General features: G+C 41.3%; 2 protein-coding genes across 5 annotated transcripts in view; one reads left to right on the top strand and one right to left on the bottom strand.

The window, feature by feature from the left end:
* The first annotated feature begins 1,913 nt into the window (after positions 1-1,913).
* EXTL1 (exostosin like glycosyltransferase 1) overlaps positions 1,914-20,832 on the top strand; it is a 47,104-nt gene continuing 28,185 nt past the window's right edge. Inside the window, exons 1-2 of one of the 2 annotated variants that reach the window (XM_083369751.1) lie at positions 1,914-2,465; positions 3,045-4,713. In XM_083369751.1, the coding sequence (XP_083225877.1) occupies positions 3,776-4,713 (938 nt within the window). In that variant the 5' untranslated portion in view covers positions 1,914-2,465; positions 3,045-3,775. Of the gene's footprint in view, positions 4,714-20,832 lie in introns of both variants that reach the window. The other variant, XM_083369750.1, reaches the window with a different exon arrangement.
* Positions 14,803-20,832, bottom strand: part of SLC30A2 (solute carrier family 30 member 2) — a 57,194-nt gene continuing 51,164 nt past the window's right edge. For 2 of the 3 annotated variants that reach the window (XM_083369791.1, XM_083369789.1), the window contains exon 9: positions 14,803-15,048. The gene's annotated coding sequence lies outside the window, so the exon portion shown is untranslated. Of the gene's footprint in view, positions 15,049-20,606; positions 20,743-20,832 lie in introns of those variants that run through there. The other variant, XM_083369792.1, reaches the window with a different exon arrangement.

Raw genomic sequence — 20,832 nt, forward strand, 5'->3', positions numbered from 1 at the left:
AATCTCCAACCATTTGCTTTAGTGGTTAAAACAGCTTATAACAGGAGCCCATTATGGGAACCAAACATGGCATATGGCTTAGCTTTGCTCATCAAACCTCCCATAAGCAACCCATAGCTTTTAATGCAACACCAGGATTTTAAAAGCATCTTATGCAATGCTGAGTCAGAAGCAAAGTTTACTATGATAGGTAATACCAACCAGGTCTTGACCATTCTTTTCAAAAAAAGCAGTAGGAAACTGCACCAGGCAAGTTTGGAATTATCTACACCATTGGTTCTCAATGTGGGACCTTTTTTGTGTGTGATAGGGTCACATGCATAAACATGCATATATCATAATTTTTTATGAAAATAAAAAATAAACAAAAAGCTAATAGTCGAGAGAATATAAAAGCAGATAGAAATGTAAAAAATGTAAAGAAATACAGAAACATATAAAAGAGAGTAACTTCTTTTTTTACAGTACATATAAATGAAACTTGAGTTCAATCCTTGCTCTACAATTACAATGTACTCTCCATTTTTTTTCTAATCTATATTACTGAAACTCAAATCCATATGCCAATCTGTGATCTTCCTAATGGAGAACAGAAGGCGGGTGGATACAGTGAAAGGGGAAATGGACGAGCAGCACCCAAACTTACATGTATAATGTATTTATGTATGGCGATATATTTGTTGACTTGTTTGTGTAAGAAATGGGAAAATAAAATTGAAAAGAAAAAGATAAGCCCTAATGGAGAAGTGAGTGATTATATGCCATTGAGTCATTCTGACTCTACCGGTAGTGACCACAGATATATTTTCTCCATGACAGTCCCCTAACCTGATTTTTCAGCTCTTCCAACATTGGACTTCTTGCCACTGGGACCGAGTCCTTCCATGTCACTGCCAGGTATCTGTTTCTCTTTCCGTCCTCTTTTCCCAGCATCATAGTCTCTGAAGAGTTGGGTCTTTTCATGCTGTGTCTGAAATAGATGTCTCTTTCAGCCCCGTCCGACGAAACACCAGAAAGAATGAGTCCGGAACGAGAGCTGGTTCTCCTGAGCCACGTTTATTACCTTCACAAACTCGCACTTGGACAGTTTAACGTAAAGCTGCGCTTCCCGCAGTTTTGTTAATACCTGTCGCACAAGGATGACATGCTCGTCCAAGGTGTCCGAGTAAATGAGATTCGGGTCTTCACATCACGTGTCCTAAACAAGATAATCTGAGCCTGGAACGAGCACTTTGGGTGGATTTGTGGGGGGGGGACAACTTTTGCTCCCCAACTAGGTTTAGTAATCCATTCCATCTGGAAAGCTCACACTTGATCCAAAGAGCCTTGGTGGAGCAGTGGGCTAATGCCTCCTTAAGTAACACCAGCTGCCTGCAATTAGTGCGGGTTCGCGTCCCACCAGGCTCAGGGTTGACTCAGCCTTCCATCCTTCCCAGGTAGGTAAAATGAGGACCCAGATTGTTGGGGGCAATTAAGCCGACTTTGTAATAATGCCGCTTGGAGGTGTGTGTTCAGCCCTAATAAGCAGGCATATAACATAGAATGAAGGCTACTGCTAAGCTTGTAAGCCGCCCTGAGTCTTCGGAGAAGGGCGGGATATAAATGGAATTAAAAATAAAAAATAAAATAATAAGCAGGCAATATACATAGAATGAAGGCTACTGCTAAGCTTGTAAGCCGCCCTGAGTCTTCGGAGAAGGGCGGGATATAAATGGAATTAAAAATAAAATAATAAGCAGGCATATACATAGAACGAAGGCTACTGCTAAGCTTGTAAGCCGCCCTGAGTCTTAAGGGCGGGATATAAATGGAATTAAAAATTAAATAATAAGCAGGCATACACATAGAACGAAGGCTACTGCTAAGCTTGTAAGCCGCCCTGAGTCTTCGGAGAAGGGCGGGATATAGGGATATAAATGGAATTAAAATAAAAAAAAGTAATCCACCCCGACTCTCGGTGCACCCCTCCCCAGTTTGAGAAAAAGAATCCTTCCCACCCGCGGCGAGCGAAGGTTTCGCGGCAAAGCACCGAACGCGGCCCTCCGCTTTTCCCCACGTGGACCAGCATCCCGGACGGGCGCGGCAGGAAAGAGCCAATGAGCAACCTCGCCTCCCCTCCCCGCGCCCTCGGTTAGGAAAGAGTTAGGGAGCAGCCACGCCCTTTGAGGGGGCCGGGGACGAATCAGAAGAGAGGGGGCGGGGCCGAGTGGAATGTTGTGAAGGTGGAAGTGGGACGCTGCGTGTTGAGTAGCCGAGGCGGGCAAGGAGGGGAAGCAGCGATGGGGAGCCGGAGCCGGACCGGCGAGGCGCAGCGCCGTGAGTGACGGACGGCGGAGACACGGGACGGCGGAGAAAGGCGGATGGTTGTGGCTTGCCAGGTTACTGCTTGTAGCAAGGAAGAAGCCGGGGAGTGCGGATAATGCGGAATGTAATGGACTGAGCAGGAAGGGCGGACGGAAGCTTAGGTGAGCTAAGGGCACTACGGTGCATTGCCCTGGGATTCCCGCCGGATTTATTCCCTCTCGGGGTAAATGGGGTCTCTGAGCCTCGGAAGAATCGGATGATCCACCACAAGCACCAAAGCGCAGAAAGCTCCAGTTGTTTTTTTTCTTTTTTCGGCCAAAGGGAGAAAAGTGCTAGGCGGGTTGGGGGGAGAGAAAAAAAAAGGATAATAAAAACCTATACCCGGACAAAAATAACTTCGGTTTTAGAGAGAAAGGTTGGTGACTTCCAGGAAGTGTTGAACGAATTAACTGGGTCCCGGAAAGAAGCGAAGGTGTTGAAAAGATCAACCGGGAAGGGTTGGAAGGCTTCTGTGAAGGTTGAGAGTTAAACTTGTTGAAAATCTTATCTTCAGAGAATAGTTATATTAATAAAACAAAGGAAAACCGCAGGAAAAAAAACTTGGCTTGGCTTGAAGATTGTTGGTGGGTGAAGATCTGAGTTTATTTCTTTGGAAGCAGAGGAGACATGTCTCCATCGGAAAGCCAAGAATCTAAGAAATTTGGGACTGCAAATGTTTCTTTGTGTTTGTTCGACAGCAGGAGATACAGTCACCTGGTTCGTCTGTTCTTGTAAGGCGAACAAGTGGATTCAAAGCTAGCTTGAGTGGAAGAAAGGTAGATTCTCCATTAAGGATCTTTTAAAGATCAAGTATCCCATGAGACTTTTATCAGTTACCTGTTGGATTGTCTGCTCATCCCCTAGAGGTGTGTGATAAGGGAATAAGGTGGTGCCAGGCCAAATCAGATAGCAGAACAAAAGAAGAACCTAATACAGTCGCAAACTGGAAGGGTGAGTTGATAAAATGACATAGATTTTTTTTTTAATCCTCAGGGGAAGAAAGATAGGGCAGTCGCTGAAGATTTAAAAACACCAGGAAGTGGTAAAGAGAAAAAGAAATAGTAATCAAATTCAGGCTGTTTACCCAGCCTGAAATAAATATGGAGTAAAGATTATAGATGATAAAGGCTGGCTTGGTTCAAAACCACACCAAATTGTTGGAACTGAACAAGCCATCAGATCAACTCTAACAAGAAAAACGGTGGAGTGGTGAATTTCAAAGCTAGGGTATATCCTAAAATGGGGAGAGAAATTGGATCCTTAGAAATTGCCATCTGCAGCATTCTGGACTCCAGTTTTGAGGTTTGAGCTCCTGTTTCTCTCCAATGAATTTAATTCCCCCTTATGCCTGAATAATTCATTTTCTGGATTGCTGTATTGATCCATTTGATTTCCTTTCTAAATAAGGATTTGGTGGGTTCTGCATGAACCCATGCAGGCCAGGAAAAAATACCTGTTCGTGACTCTCTTGGCCACGTGGCTTCTGCTTGTTTTGTTTGGGGGAGACCAAATAAGACACTTGGCCTTCTTCTCCAGCAAAAAAGCTGAAGTCTTAAAGACCTGGCCTCGTTGGGCCGATGAGTTTCTTCTCAAGAACTTTGCAGATTCTGAGGAGCTCCAGAGCAATGAAAGGGACCACAGCGACGAATCTCCAAAAAGCCGGCAGCAATTGAGGTTGAGTGTTTACAAGAACAGCAGGTGCCGTATGGAGACTTGCTTTGATTTTTCCAAATGTAGGGAACACGGGTTCAAAGTCTTTGTTTACCCCCTACAAGGAGGGGATCCAGTATCCAAAAGTTACCTCAAAATCATCAGCTCCATTGAAGAGTCGCGTTATTACACCTCAAACCCTGAGGAAGCCTGCCTGTTTGTTCTAAACATTGACACACTGGATAGGGACCATCTCTCCATACAATATGTCCATAACATCAACGAGAAAATCCAAGGTTTCCGGCTTTGGAATGATGGACAAAACCATCTCATATTTAACCTGTATTCTGGCACGTGGCCTAATTACACCGAAGATTTGGGCTTTGACATTGGACAAGCTATCCTGGCCAAAGCCAGTTTTTATATGGAGAACTTTCGGCCTGGTTTTGATATCTCCATCCCTTTGTTTTCAAAGGACCATCCTCAAAAAGGTGGTGAAAGAGGCTGGTTGTACAAGACCTCTCTCCCACCCAAGAAGAAGTATCTCTTGGTTTTTAAAGGGAAGAGGTACCTGACCGGCATTGGTTCCGACACCAGGAATGCTCTCCGCCACATCCATAATGGTAAAGACATTATTTCTCTGACCACATGTAAACATGGGAAAGACTGGGAGAAGCACAAAGACAAGCGATGTGACAAAGATAATATCGAGTATGAAAAGTAAGTTAACACTTTTTCTCTCCGATATGCCTCGTGAAAGTGAAGCACTAGATTTTGAATATTGTTAATTATTGTTTAATTGACTCTGCCCCAAGTTATAACGGCATACAGTGCAATGTTTTCAGCCTCAGGTACTGAAATGTTTAGGACAAGCTCAGATGGGTTTCGCTAAACACTTAGTCGTTGGGTTATAGAAATTAGAGGAATCAGCATCTTTTTAAAAAATGCAAATTCTATAGAGATTCTACATTTAAAAACTGGGATATATGTGGATAACCTTGCTTGTTTTATGCCCCTTATTGTCATTAGGATGTTTGCTCAAACTAGTAAGGCTAAATTGTCCTAGTCTTTTTCACTTTCAGAACAGGCCTGGAAAATGTCAAATGAAAACTGTATGTAGAATATTTCTCTCCAGCTAGTGAATCATAGAATCATAGGACTAGAATGGACCTTGGAGGTCTTCTAGGGATCCAGTGTTTATCAACCTTGGCAACGTTAAGACATGTGGACTTCAATTCCCAGAATTCCCCAGCCAGCCAAGCTGCGGAATTTTGGGAGTTGAAGTCCACACATCTTAAAGTTGCCAAGATTGAGAAATATTGTTCTAATCTAGTCCAATCCTCTGTCCATATCAGGAGTCCTTATAATGTAATATCTGGAACAAACAGTTGTCCAATCTTTTCTTATCCAGGATAGTATAAGGACTCCTCCCTTTGAAGTCGTTGAAGTCAGCTTCCATTTTTGTAGGATAAAAGACAAAGACACAAATTAATTTCCTCTCCCTCCTGTTTTTGAGATTTGATACCTCCTTAATTCAGCATTCAAATGTTGCTTTTTCTCAGTATGTTACATGATTTATAGGGCTGAAGCAATATGCATTGTCTTCTGCAGTATCTAAACTAAAGGTCAGTAGAGATTGCTAAGCAATTGTTGCTTTTGTTTTATCTCTTGGGCTTCCTAACAACTAAGTTTGAAGACTTTTGTGCAACTTTGAAGCTTGCTTGGGACATTTACAGTACTGTAATAAAAGAGCTGTGTTAGATGCATAGTTAGTGTTTCATGCTCAGTTCTGGAAGCAACATCTGGTTTATCATCTTCCACTAATCTGCATATTTAATAAACCTTAAACCATATTTGATTTATTGAAATTGACATACCTTGCAAATTATCTTCAGGAGGGAGGAGAACGTTGCTCACAGTTCATTGGTCCTTTTATGTAGTCATGTTTTTCCTTCCCCTGATTTTTCTTGAAGCGTCTTCTGTTTTTAAAGAAATATTTATCTAGTTTTCAAAGGTACAATGGCATTGGACTTCTATTTATCACTGTGTGTCTTAACAAATTCATTTTTTTTCAATAAGCGTGTTTTTAAAATTTGTTTTTTTAATCCTGCCTTTATTATTGTTTGTAAATAACTCCAGACTACAAACATACCTTTTTTCCTATTTTCCCCACAACAACAACCCTGTGAGGTGGATTGGACTGAAAGATTGTGACTGGCCCAAAGTCACCCAGCAAGTTTTTCACGCCTAGGGTAGGGGAATTTGTTGTTTAAGTTAGGGAACAAATCTGTTGATTTGTATATAAGGTAAATCCACCCTGTTTTAACGCTTGGGTATGAGCTGAAACTGAGTGCATAGTTATGTGCAAGATATTTGTGTGAAAGGTTGGCCAACATGTCGTCAGGATAGTGATGAAACCATATATCTCATATTTTTAAAGAATGTCTATACAGTGCAAATAGATTACTTTTGACTGATAAGCAAAAATCTGCAAGGATGTCTCTCTGCCATCTTTTTCTATTTTTTTCTAGATGAAATATACGACAACACTTTGCATATAATAGCATACTCTAATCTGGATTAGAAATATTTTACACTTTTATTGCTGCTTAATCCCATAAAATCAAGGGGTGTTATATCAGCATGGCTTTGAGTTCTTGGTATTCTGAGCATTTGATTGTTATTTTTTTCCTCATTTGTCAGTTCTATAAAGGCCCCATCTTCTGGCAAACACAGACGGATTTCAAGTGACAGAAAATCAAATCGTTGTGATGCAAAGATAATTGTTCCCTGGCTTTATTATACTGTATATATGTTTTCCCTATATGCTTCCTCCACACCCTTGAACATTTCGTTATTTATTTATATACCACCTTTATTATTTGTATAAATAGCTCAAGGTGACTACTACTGGATCCTCCTTTCTTTCCCACTACAACAACCCTGGTGAGGCGGTTGGGATAAGAGGCAGTGATTGGCCCAAAGTCCCCCAGATGGTTTTCATGCCTAAGGCGGAACTAGAACTTACAGTCTTCTGGTGATTGGCCTGAAGTCACACTGCAGGCTTTCTTGCCTAAGGTAGGACTAGAACTCGCCATCTCGTGGTTTCTAGCCTGGTAACTTTCTGGCCACCAATTTACTATAGACATTAGTAAGTGTGTCTAGATATCTGTGCACCATTATTATGAAGTTCTCAGATAACATTCCTGTACTTCCAAGGAAAAGGTATCTGATTTTTTCCCCTGAGAGATATTTGTGAAGGAACTTCTGGATTTATTCCAGATTGTGAAAACAAAATTTTTCAACATACAGGTCTCTTTCCAGATCCAGCAGCTGTGCTTGTCCTATTTCCCCCAACTTGTTAAAACTCTGCTCTTTAAGCTGCTTTACAAAAAGAGTGTGGGATAAATGCAGAAAAAAGGGGCTAATAGATCAAAACCCAACATCTTGAAGAATATCTGCCCCCCCAAAGGATGTTCCACCCAGAAAATGAGACAAAGTGATGTAAAAAGGTGGTGGAGGTGAGGGAGATGGACATGTACAGTATATATTTATATGCATAGCAATTTATATGACACGCAAATTCGTGAAGCGTTCCATATTTAAAAGAGCCTTGGTGGAGCAGTGGGCTAATGCCTCCTTAAGTAACACCAGCTGCCTGCAATTAGTGCAGGTTCGCATCCCACCAGGCTCAAGGTTGACTCAGCCTTCTATCCTTCCCAGGTAGGTAAAATGAGGACCCAGATTGTTGGGGGCAATTAAGCTGACTTTGAATAATGCCGCTTGGGGTGTGTGTGAAAGCCCTAACAAGCAGGCATATACATAGAATGAAGGCTACTGCTAAGCTTGTAAGCCGCCCTGAGTCTTCGGAGAAGGGCGGGATATAAATGGAATTTTTAAAAAAAATGTATACAGTGGTTTTTTTGTAAAAGAAAAAAGTGCCGGAACTCACAAGTGTCATACAACCTGTCTTGCCTACCCTACAAGGTTCCATCCAAAAAAGGTGCCGGAACTCCGTTCTGAGCGTTCTATGAGAAGAAAAGCCCTGCATGTATATATTTATATGCATAGCAATGCATCTCCTCCGTGCTGTTCTTCCGCTTAGACAGGGAGGACATAAAAATGCTGCGGATGACCAGATTTGAGCACAGGATATTTGATGAATCAGGCAAGGAAGTTGCTTTAGATGTTTTCTTCTCACCTTGAGAAATCTTGAGCTCTGCAGGCTTGTGCTGGTATAGAATGTGATTTTTGGTTTCAGGGAGAGTAACAGATGGTGAGTCATTTCTCTCATCTTCCTTTTCTTTTACACCATCCCCTTCTATATCACTGCTCAGTTTTCTGGATGGGAAAGATAACACAGAGAGGATTCAGGCATCTCCTCATTAAAACTCAGATAATCTAACCAGATCGGTTTCCATTTTCTTGTGTGTGTGACTCATCCCTCACCAGAATTCAAAGAAAACACAATGAATATTGTAGTGGTTTCACCAAGACACATTTGATTAGACTCAACCTCAGAGGCCAGTTTACACATGCAAAAACGTGGCTTGTGGCTCCGAGACAGATAGGTTAACTATCATAACTCCATAAATGTGCTGAAAAAGGTGAGGGGACATGGAGGTTCAGCTTGCTTGATCTTTGCTGGTTTAGTCATATAGACATAAGGGATTTGCCCATATTTTTAAACTACGGTTTGTTTATTTATTTATTGGTAACAAAGTCTTTGAATACCAGATTTATGCTTATGTATCCATAGCTGCTAATTAAACCCCTTCTGGCTTGGTTCCGACAATATAGTAAGCCATAACCTGTGGTATAGAAACCGCTGTGGTTGAGTTTGTGCAAAATGCCGAAGTAAAACCAAACAAACCACGATCTGGCTCACCATAATGGGTGAATGCAGTCCTTCATGTCACATTGGACCGCATGTTCGAACCAGCCCTTTGAGTTTCAGTCTCACTGTGGATTTAGATCAGGAGTAGGCAACCTTGGCTCTTTTATCACTTGTGGACTTCAACTCCCAGAATTCTTGAGCCAGGCAACCTTGGCTCTTTTATGACTCGTGGACTTCAACTCCCAGAATTCCTGAGCCAGCACAGCTGGCTCAGGAATTCTGGGAGTTGAAGTCCACGAGTCATAAAAGAGCCAAGGTTGCCTTCCCCTGATTTAGATAGTGTTTAAAATCCAGGGCAAGATTCTTCTCCACTATTCCTATTCACCAATACTGCAGAAGTGTGGCTTTGTGAGTGTTTTTAATGGTTGCCTTGTATGATTCAGAGAACAGTCTAGGACAGAAAATTTTGATGTGGTAAGGAAAAGGAGCTCAGAAGAAATGGTTTGGGGTTTTTGAAATACTGTTTGGGACTTATTCTGCTGCCTAGATACCATAGTGCTGGCATGTCGTTTTAATATATATGTAGGTAAGGGAGAATGGGTCAGCTGTGGCAGGTTCTGTCACATAAAGCAGGATTTATTAGAACAAGGGTTATTTTGTACTATACCTCCTTCACTGGGCTGCTCTGGAAATGTCCTGGGATTACCAAACTGCCTTTTCTTCCTTCAGAGCAGTGAAACCATATTTGAAAGTCCGATTAGAAACCCAAGACTGGGAAACGAATCTGACTGCAGGTAGTCCTCAATTTATGACCATAACTGAGTCAAAAATTATGGTTATAAGTTATGCCAGTTGTTAAACAGGTCATCAGGTGACCAACCTGATTTTATGATCTTTTTTTGGTAGTGGTCATAAGCAAATGACAGAGTCTTTATGTCAACTTCGAAGCTGTTAAGTTAATCCGTTGTCCATAATAGCTATTTTTTGCCAGAAACCAGAAGTAAAAGGCAGTTTCTGGCAAAAAAAAACACCAATTGCAAATTGGAGTCACATGACCATGAGGTGATGGAAATGGTCTAATGAAGAGCCAGTTTGGTCTAGTGGTGAAGGCACCAGACTAGAAAGTAGGAGACAGTGAGTTCAAGTCCAGCTTTAGCCATGAAAGCCAGCTTGGTGATTTTAGGCCAGTCACTATCTCTCCGTCCAGTCTACCTCACAGGGTTGTTGTTTTGGGGAAAATAGAAGGAAGGTGTGAGGGATATATTTGCTGCTTAATTGTAAAAATAAAGGCGGGATACAAATAAATTAAAAGGTTGGTTGCAGTTACGTAATTGGGGAGAAGCAGCAGCTGTTTAATTTTGAATCTGTGTAGACTTGCAAAGGTCCATTGTAATTTTGGACAATCATTAAGCAACTGATTGGAAGTCAAAGATTATCTGTATGGTCTGCACTCCGGGGCTGGAGTTGGAATTTAAACTATAATTTCTTCTTTTGCATTTTGTAGTTTCTCATTTTGCATTTTGTAGTTACTCATTATCTCATTTTTTTTCTTAAAAGTGTGCAAGAAAACCAGGAGCAGAGTTGAGCAATACGTTCTTAAGTTGAAAGGCAACAAACTTTATATTATACTGAATTTTGCAACAGTAATAAATGTTGGTATGCATGACCAGTTCTTTTGGGCGAAACTAACTCCGCATATATCTTTCACCTTTTATTTGAACAATTAGGCCTAGCCCAATTCTGACCGAAAGCTCTTGATTTTATCTCACTTTAGCATATAATTCAATTGTTTCTACAAGTCCCTGGAAGATATGCAGTGTAGACTTGAGATTTTCAGTCTGTTTTCTACATGATGGACCAATGGTTGTAAAACTGTTTTCCAGTTAATGTTTGTCTGGTTTCTTTATTTCTGATATTTAAGACCTTAAAGTTGGCTTTTTTTTGCTGTTGAATTTCTGTAAATGCATATAAATGTAAATACCTCATTTTCCCAATCCATCTATTTAGCTGCGTCCAATTTGTAGGTATAGATTTTGCTTAATTTGGGTTGCTTCTGTTTTGCTTTGGAGAAGGGATGGTTGTTCTGAGAAGAACTAATAAATAACTGGCATAAAGCTTTTACTATTTTCCCTCTGACCATAAACTATGCAAGGCAACTTTATAAGGGACCTTTTAAAACTTGAATACAAATGGTAGTTGTAGACATAACGGTGAAAAACAATAATTTTGCAAAATAATATTTTAAAAACTTGCATCAATATAAATTGTCACCCTTGAATCAGATTCTTAAATCATTAATCAAGCTGTTCTCCATAAAGTGGCAATGTACTAATTTGAATAAAAAGTTCCTTTTTCTCCGTATGGTGCATATTGGTTTGCCAGATCAAAACCCATCTCTCTCTCCCTCTCTCTCTCTCTCTCTCTCTCTCTCTCTCTCTCTCTCTCTTTCTCTCTCTGTGTGTGTGTGTGTGTGTGTGTGTGTGTGTACACACACACACACACATACACACATATACACATATATGCACACATACATACATACATACATACATACATACATACATACACTGATTATTGGTAATTTGAAACTGCATTCAAGTGAATTGGTTTTTCCCAGATTTTCCCTGCAAAACCTGTTGAAGGAAAATTTAGCTTTTGCTCCTTGAAATTCTAGCTATATTTATGAAAATAGAGCTGGTGAAAATAAATATAGAGACTGCAGACTGAACTCTGTGACTGCAGCTCTCCAGTCTCATACTTTGGCACAACCCCTCATCGTTTATTTTGGGTAAAGCTGCCCCATTGTAATTTATTTGATAAGACACAGTTGAGCAAATGATGGCTCATCGCAGTGTGTGAACCCTTAGATTACACTGAAGCCTGAGTACACAGATAGATTTGCACTATTAATCATTTGTGGGGAAAATCCCTTCTCTGATTCTTTTTCCTTCTTTTTCCTGGGGTTTGCCTGCCCGAAGAGGCTGCAGTCGGTTAATTTGCAAGCTAAGCTTCATTTTTTTGGATCTCCAGTGGAGTGTGAAACCAGCCAGATGAGAGCATGCCTCGGTTAGCGCAACAGAGAAAGGCTGCCAAATTTGGCCTTTTGCTACATGTGTGTACAGTATGTCTGAGAAATCCCTTCCCTTGTTGGGTCTGGAGCTGCAGTGCAGTGTCACAGTCCAGGACCTGCTCCCAATGAGGTTCCAATGTCTTACAACTAACAGCAAGGGCTTTTGGGAAGCACCACTCAGCTGGCAAGAATCTGCTGGCTTAAGAGGAATGCCCTTGTGTGCATTTAGTATCCTGCCATGCTATATGTAGCATATCACAGAGGTCCCCAACCTTTTGGGCACCAGGGACCGGTTCCGTGGAGAGAGGTTTTTCCACGGACCGGAGAGTGTGTGGTTTGGTGTGCTCCCTGCATCCCACGGATGGGGCCTTGCTTGTTTATGCTGACCGGTTGTTGGCATGCAGTGGCCCAGTACTGGTCCACGGACTGGGGGTTGGGGACCCCTGGCATATCCGACAGCAAGGGATCTCCTGTATTATGGGCTTGGGGCAAGTATAGGTAGTCCTTGAGTTACAACAACAACTGGGCCTACCTTTATGTTGCTAAGTGAAATGTTTGTTAAGTGAGTTTTGTCCCATTTTACGACCTTCCTTGCAACAGTTGTTAAGTGAATCATTGGAGTTGTTAACTTAGTAACACGGTTGTTAAGTGATTCTGGCTTCCCCATTGACTTTGCTTGTCAGAAGGTTGCAAAAGCTGATTAGATGACCCCAGGACACTGCAACCGTCATAAATACGAGTCAGTTGCCAAACATCTGAATTTTGAACACGTGACCCTGGGGATGCTGCAATGGTCGTTAAGTGTGAAAAATGGTCATTAGTCACTTTTTCAGTGCTGTTGCAGCTTTGAATGGTCACTAAATGAACTGTTGTAAGTTGAGGACTCCCTGTATTTCAGCGTCTTCCCATGTGAAGTTTAAGGTCTTGTACGACTTGGGGATTCGATCTCTCTCCATACACAGAATACGATTTGGAAGTTGGAGTCTTCTGTGTGCGACAATGTTATATAATTTGCAGGAGAAACTCTTTTTGAGCTCTTCGTTAGTAACATGATAGTAGTTACTATACTAAAGTAGTGAATCTTTAGAAATAATAATAATAATAACAACTACTACTACTATTACTACTACTGGTACTACCCTTGCTTGCCTTTGCCACAGTCTTTCTAGACTGTGGCAAAAGCAAGCAAGGGTAATACCAATAGTAATAGGCGCCTTGGGTGCAATGCCAAAACAACTGGGGTACCACTTGAACACCACTGGCATTGATAAATTCGCCATTAGTCAATTGCAAAAGGTGGCCTTACTAGGAACTGCTTCCATCCTGCGACGATATCTGTAATACCATCAAACATCCACATCTGCCTATCCCAGGTTCTTGGTAAGGATTAGATAGGTAGACAAAAATGCCAAATCCAGTCTGAACATCTGGCTGATTGTGCAATGAATAATAATAATAATAATAATAATAATAATAATAATAATAATAATAATAGTAGTAGTAGTAGTCGTAGTAGTAGTAGTAGTAGTAGTTGGAAGAGACCTTGGAGGTCATCTAGTCCATCCCCCTGCTCAGGCAGGAAACCCTATACCATTTCAGACAAATGGCTGTCCAGTCTCTTCTTAAAAACTTCCAGTGTCGGAGCATTCACCACTTCTGGAGGCAGCTTGTTCCACTGGTTAATTGTTCTAACTGTCAGGAAGTTTCTCCTTAGTTCTAGGTTGCTTCTCTCTTTGGTTAGTTTCCATCCGTTGCTTCCTGTCCTGCCTTTGGGCACTTTGGAGAACAGCTTGACTCCCTCTTCTTTGGGGCAGCCCCTGAGGTATTGGAAGACTGCAATCCTGTCACCCCCTTGTCCTTCTCTTCATTTGGAAAAGGCATCTTTGTTGGAAGATGTTGAGTCTCTTGTTAATATATTTGCTGACACCTTTCAGGTCTCACTGGCATAAATGGCTGCCGGGTGCATTGAGAAGAATTTGCAGCTCTGGCTATCACTGGCCATGTAAGACTGGATGAAAATGGAGCAGCTTCCAATGATGTCATTTCATAAGATGTAGAAAAACAGAGGTGCTGGATAGATGCATTGCGAAGTTTATCCATACAAGCTCTGATAGGAATGAAGACTAATTTGGAAATCACCGCCCAGAGCCTATCTCTAAGGGAGAGGGATGGTTAAGAAATACAATATATATATATAAAACTGCAATAGTGGAGAATATCTGTAGCTCGGGTGTAGGATGAGGATGAAGGTTTGTCCTTTGAGCTTGTGGGTTGGTTTCTGAACGTTTCGTTACCAGGCTAGGTAACAGCTGCCAACGGAACTCCGGACTGCCCCCGACCTTCGTTCATTTCGCCGGGACCTAAAAACCTGGCTCTTTGAGCTATCTGGTCTGGACTGAGGGGTTTAATGTCTTTAAATTGTGATTTAATTTTTGCGGCTAGACTTAATTTAATTTTATTTTAATTTTATATTGGATTGTTTTTAAATTTTGCCTTGTAAACCGCCCTGAGTCCTTTGGGAATAGGGCGGTATATAAACCGAATAAATAAATAAATAAATAAACAAACAAACAAACAAACAAACAAACAAACATCTTCTGGTAACAAAACATTCAGAAACTAACCCACAAGCTTGGAAAACAAACCTTCACCCTCATATATAAATCTATCTATCTTATCTGGTGGCGGCATGAGCTGTAGGCTAATACTGGTGTGATGGATACAGTATCATGTTGATTTTCAAAATCAAATTCTAAAATATACAGCTTAGGCAAGATACTGATGTTAAACCAATGCTTGTTGGATGGAGAATTCTGGAAGTTGCAGTCAGACATCTTAAAAATTGCCGAGTTCGAGAAAGATTGTGTTAAACAGACCACTGAGACCTAGCCTAATGCGTGAAGACAGTCAGTTTTTTAACGAGGATAAATGTGGGCTGCAACAGAGACATCTGCACGTGCAAACCGAATTCCATGGAGAAAACGTGAGGCACAATTTAAAAAAAGAAAAGAAAATCAAGAGTCCACTTTTGTCCAGAACGATTCAGTTGTTTCCTCGTATGTGAACCGTTTCTCCCTCTTCCTCTGGATCTCATTTGCAGCTGAAAAAAAAATGCTGATACCAGTGTGAAAAATGTTTTGCTGGGGCCCTGGAAGGATATTGAGAAAGTAGATGAATTCATTAATTTAAAATGTAAAAAACATGTGTCTTGATTTATATCAAAGGACATTAAGCCCAAGCATGTCTGGTGGTGCATTTTTCATATCTGTGTATCTTTGCACAAAAGGCCCAAGAGAGGGTGAAGATGCCTCCTTGCAAAGGAGTCATGAACCATCTCCTTGCCAAGAGCTGAGATGCTCACTGAGGCTGCAATAGGAACAGAGATGCTGCTTTTGAATGCATCACATACTGTATGTCATCAAAGAGCTGCCAGATCCACAGCAGTGTCCTTTTTGTTGCGTGCAAGGATTTAAAAGTACCCCTGCCTGCTAATTGGCACTTCAGCACTTCTCCCCACCTTGTCTGGGCATTCATTTTAAGCTTATGCCCAGTATTCACTTGTAAATCGCCATATTCAAAGTGATCCAAAGGATTCTCTCCTAAATATTTACCGTGTCATTCCCCGCTCCCTCCATGCCTGATGTTCCTTTTCATAGTTTTATTTATTTATTTATTTTATTTTAATTCCATTTATATCCTGCCCTTCTCCGAAGACTCTGCTGTTGCTAGCTTCCACTCTGTAGGCTTAGCAGCCTTCACTGTGCTTGCTTGCTTGCAGGCAGTCCTTGACTTACAACCGTCCGTTCAAACTTACAACAGCACCGGAAAAAGGGACTTACAACCAATCCTCACACTATCACAGCATCCCCTACGGTCAGATGATCAAAACTCAGCCGCTTGGCAACCAGCGTGTAATTACGATGGTTACAACATCCCCGGGTTGTGCATTCACCATTTGTGACCTTCCCATTTGTGACCTTCCAACAAGCAAAGTCATTGGGGGAGGGGGAAGCCGGATTTGCTTAATGACCATGGTGATTCACTTAAGAACCATAGCAAAAATCATAAAAACAGGCACAATTTACTTAACCAGTCAGCGACGAAAGTTCCTATCCCAGTTGCGTTAGTAAGCCTACCTGTAGTCGTGTTGCAGAGATCTACAATTTTTCTTCTCAGTAAATGTTTCCCACCCAAGCGTGAGGATTGTACCCTGAAAAAAAATTGTTTTAGATTTTCGACAGGAGCTGGATACCAATGTTATGATGTTCCGCATTTCTCTGCCTTGTCCCCCAGTTCAAAGGCTAATGCAGCCACTGTGTGTTTTCCTGATCTTCTTGCTTGCAAAAGCCGCTCACTTCCCTGCTGATTTAAAGGAAGTGGATGATATTGAGGCAGGTGGCAGCTTCAGCCTGTGATCCATCCCTCCGCGTTGTGCACTGGTTGTTGTCCTAGCTGCATTTCCTCCATTTGTGTTGAGCTTTCTAGGTCTCCAAAGGAGCAGAAGTTTCCTCTCCCCGGGTTTTATTTAAGCAGCTTTGCTCTAAAGAGAGTTATGACGGCATAGCCAGAGTTAAGTAACTGGGAGAGAGTAATTGTTATTCAGTAATAGGAGAGGTCTTCTGGAATTACCAGGCAGGGAGGGGGGGAGTGATTTGTGAAGAGTCCCTTGTGAGTCCTCTTCCTACTAATTGTGTCTCTTTCTCCCACAGAGGCAGCCAAGGGTGCTTCTTTTGCACCAGCTGGTTCCCCCAAAAGGAGAAACTCACCAGATTTGCTTACCTTCTGCCAGACCACCTGCAGAAAAGCGGAATGATGCTTAAAAGCAGCCATATGGGCTCTTTAATGAAAACATCATTTCCAATAGATTTGCTTTGGGATGTGCGCAGGACACGCGGTAGGAAGGCAGATGGAATCTGATCAGGAGCCACAGATTGAATCTTTGGCTGACGAGACGAGCTGGGGGGGGAGAGGAAATTTCTGATTGAAGGGGGGCTAACCGCTGACCTCACGCTAGGTATTTCTGAGATGAGAAATTCTTGATGTCTAGTTTGCATCTTAATATAGTTGAACCTCCTGTTGGGTGAGAGAAGAGAGAGAGATGAATTTCCCTCTTAAAAATCTCTCTTTGTTCTGGGCGATGAAAGAGCGCCTTGGAAACTTTTGATGATTTCTGCATCAAATAATATTGTTAAATATTTATGGTTATGGCATTTACTGTATTATAGTTATAGCACAAATACAGATTTATGTACTGCAGACACATTTCAGGCATTGAATTTCTTCATCTATTTAAGAGCCGCTTCTTGTACAGAAGGTTGTCAACTTAGGCTCATTTAGTGACTGTTCAAAGTTACAACAGTACTGAAAAAGTGACTTATGACTGTTTTTTACATTTACAACCGTTGCAGCATCCTCGTGGTCACCTGATAAAAATTCAGATGCTTGGCAGCTGATTCATCATATTTATGACTGCTGCAGTGTCCCGGGGACATGTGATCACCTTTGGCAACTTTCTGATGAGCAAAGTCAATGGGGAAGCCAGATTCATTTAACAAACTTTAAGAATTGCAGTGATTCACTTAACAACTGTGGCAAGAAATGTTGTAAAACGGGGCAAAACTGACATCACATGTTTTGCTTAGCAACAAAAATTTTGTGCTCAGTTGTGGCTGTAAGTCAAGGATTGCCTATATTAGGATGCACATTAGCAATATGGGGCTACAATTCCTATAATCCTCACTTGGCAGTGCTGAGTATGATAACATTTGTAGTCCATCATATCTAGGGGCATCTGGTTAGGGGAAGGATAAGAATAAACTATATTTTTAGAAGTTACAATCAGTTTAACCATCACATCACATGTACAAAGAGCCAGTTTGGTCTAGTGGTTAAGGAACCAGGCTAGAAAGCAGGAGATCATGAGTTCAAGTCCCGTCTTACCCATGAAAGCAGCTGGGTGACTTTGTGCCAGTCACTCTCCATCAGCTCAGTCCATCTCACTGGGTTATTGTTGTGGGGATAGGAGGAGGAGGAGATGTGTTGGGCATGTTCGTAGCCTTGAATTATTTTGCCCCCAATAGTAGTTTTGCTGTTTGGGGTGCAACCATCCAGTCTGTGTGTACATGGGTAAAACGTCCTCTCTCTCAAAGCTGCATTTTATGTCACTCCAGAAACATCAGGATGGGAGAAGAAGAACAAAGAATGTTTCTTTTAGAACTCAGATTAATAAGATTTTTAGGAAGTCATTTGCAGTGATAACACTGGAATTCTGACAAGTAACTTTGCTTTTAAATGTGGAAATTAATTATAAGCACAGCCCAAAGCATTTAATTCTGGCTTTTCTGCCTCCTGTGCTTTCGATTTAATGGGGAGAGTGTTGGTCACTTCTGAGAAGCTGGGTGAGTCTGTCCTTGGGTTCTGTTTGCATAATAGTTCCTAGCCATGTCCTCAAAGTAAGTATTCTTGGATAATTGTTCAAGCTAGTGGCATCATCAGACCTTGTGGCAGAAGTAACCCGTTGTATGAAAAAAATACTAGTGATTTTCCATGCTGGTAAAAGTCAGAAAGGTAAAGTTATGTGAAGGAAAATAGATGAGTTGAACAGGTTTAGCTGGGAAAACAAGGTTCCCCATATAACACAGATGTTGGACACATGGATGATGGGGCACACACACATTATGTTCTCTGTTGCTGCAAAGTAATAGGGACCGAATCAGCTAGAATAGATTGCAAGAGAAAGGATTTGGAATAAACATTAGGAAGAACTTGATAAAGCAAGCTATTTTCTAGAGGAACAAACAATTTAGGAAGATAGTAAAAAACTTCTTGGAGATTTTTAAGTTGGCTATCCACCCATCAGAGATGCTAGATCCACGGATTTCTTATACTTTGTTAGCGGGAGACGGGACAAGAAGATCTTTGAGACATTTCTAATTATATAATTCCGTGATAATACTGCCCAAAAGTTGGTGACTCCAAATCAAATCTTTATTATGAATATAGATGTGAGTCCAAGTTATACTTCGATGAGAAGCTGTTTTCCTGGCAAGAAAATTCTGCCGTTGACTTAGGAATTTCGAATTGGTTCTTTGAATTTGGTTTCTTGTGAACAAAACCAGCATAGCCGCCTGGTATGTTCCTTGTGTATTGAGAATTCAATTCCTTGAATTGTCCATTGTCATCATGAGCATTATCTGTGTTGGCTGGGAATTTTGGGGGGTTGATAGTCCTCAGACGTCTGCAGGATTAAGAGAAGAAAACTCTTTGCTTTGCTCCTTGTCTTTCTTAAAAGTCAGCCTAGTAGTAGTTCCTTTTTAGTCTCCTTGGGGCTTGTTGCAGTGCCAAAAGAATTTGAGGCCCTTCTTCCTTTCAGTTAAAAATGCATGAAAAGTCAAAGCTGGTTTAGCAACCGTTGTTGCTGCTGCTACTACTGCTCTTATTTGAAGTTGGACAAGTTTGGATTGAGCCACAAATCACAAGAACACATTAAGGGCAGAATATTCCCCCTGGAAAATTAGGTCTTGCAGAAATTGTGCCCTTGGGTTTTTATACCGAATGCCCTCAAACTGAGTCACAGTCTCTGTTTGGAGGGAAAGATGGATCCATATTGTAAACCAGGATTATTATTACAGTTCGTCACACAGTCAGCCAGATATTTAAAATGGCTTTGGCATTTTTATCCACTTATCAAGTTGTTCCCGAGGATCTGGGATAAGCAGATGTGTTTTTATTATCACTACAAAATGTACTATAGTCCATCAGTTATTTGTTTGGAGTCAACTGCCAAAAGACCAAAGATTCAGCAGGCACGAGAGTGTTAGACGTTCAGCGTGTGAAACATTCAACTTTTATCTTCAAGAAAAAATGTCCCTAGCTGATTTTATGCTTGTCAAACATCTATTAAAAGCAACAGAATTTGCAAGGGACAAAAGGAAGAGGGCAGGGATGGTAAAGAAGAAACAGCAATGCTACGTAGCTTTTAGACGAGTATGCATTCCTTTGTAAGATGTAAGGAAGAGTCCTGGTTTTGTAGTCATTTTTACCTGGTCTATTATGGTTTATCATTGTTCTGTTTAAGAACGAGTATGCAGATAGAAAAGAATATTTGTAGCTCAGGGTTGAACTGTGGGGTCCTTCGTGCTATTGCAGCTTGGTTATTTTCTTGCAGATATTTTATTATCCAGCTAAGTGGCATCATCGGTGCCAAATGAATATGGTTGACCAATGGGATTGCAGTAATAACTACACATAGATTACTTTAGAATATTCCACAAAATAAAGTCTAGCCATGCTAAAATGGGGCTGGGTGGGTTTGTTCAATGTATTATGGGAAACCAAAATAATGCATTTGAACATTGGCTAAACCAGGTCCTTTTTTGGTGCGGCAAGTTACTGTATGTGAATTATGTTTTTTATGTTTGTTAATTATACATATTGTCCTGGGTTTAGCCCATTGTCCATATTCATCTGCTGAAGCTTTACAATCCTCCCTCTCTGAAACAAAATTTGAAATTCAAACCAGTCTTCCTGACGAGGTTTCACTTTTAGAAAGCCATTCGCAAGGAAACAGAATAGTCCGATGTTAGAATTTCTGTGGTTTCTTTATTATTTTATTCCCTCTGCATCCACCTAGTTCCCAATGACTCTTGTTGCTAAATTATCAGTGGCTCGCGGCTTCTTGGCTGAAGTCAACATCCTTGTAAAAGTGGGCCTTCTTTTTCTTTTGCATATGATGCCCATAGATCAGGCTTGGACAGCTCCGGCCAAACTCCTAAGGAGGATGGGCCTGCCAACTCTGTAGCTAGTTCACTGCAAGCATGCTGGGAGAACTGTGGTAGTGTATCTGGGACAAAAAAATTGGCAGTTGATTTCACCCACGTTTTGCCTGCTGCACTTCCCCGCTCAGCTTCTCCCAATCCTGTGCCCATGTGTA

Source organism: Vipera ursinii (assembly GCF_947247035.1).
Source record: "Vipera ursinii genome assembly, chromosome: 9".
In the NCBI taxonomy this organism is placed as follows: domain Eukaryota; kingdom Metazoa; phylum Chordata; class Lepidosauria; order Squamata; family Viperidae; genus Vipera; species Vipera ursinii.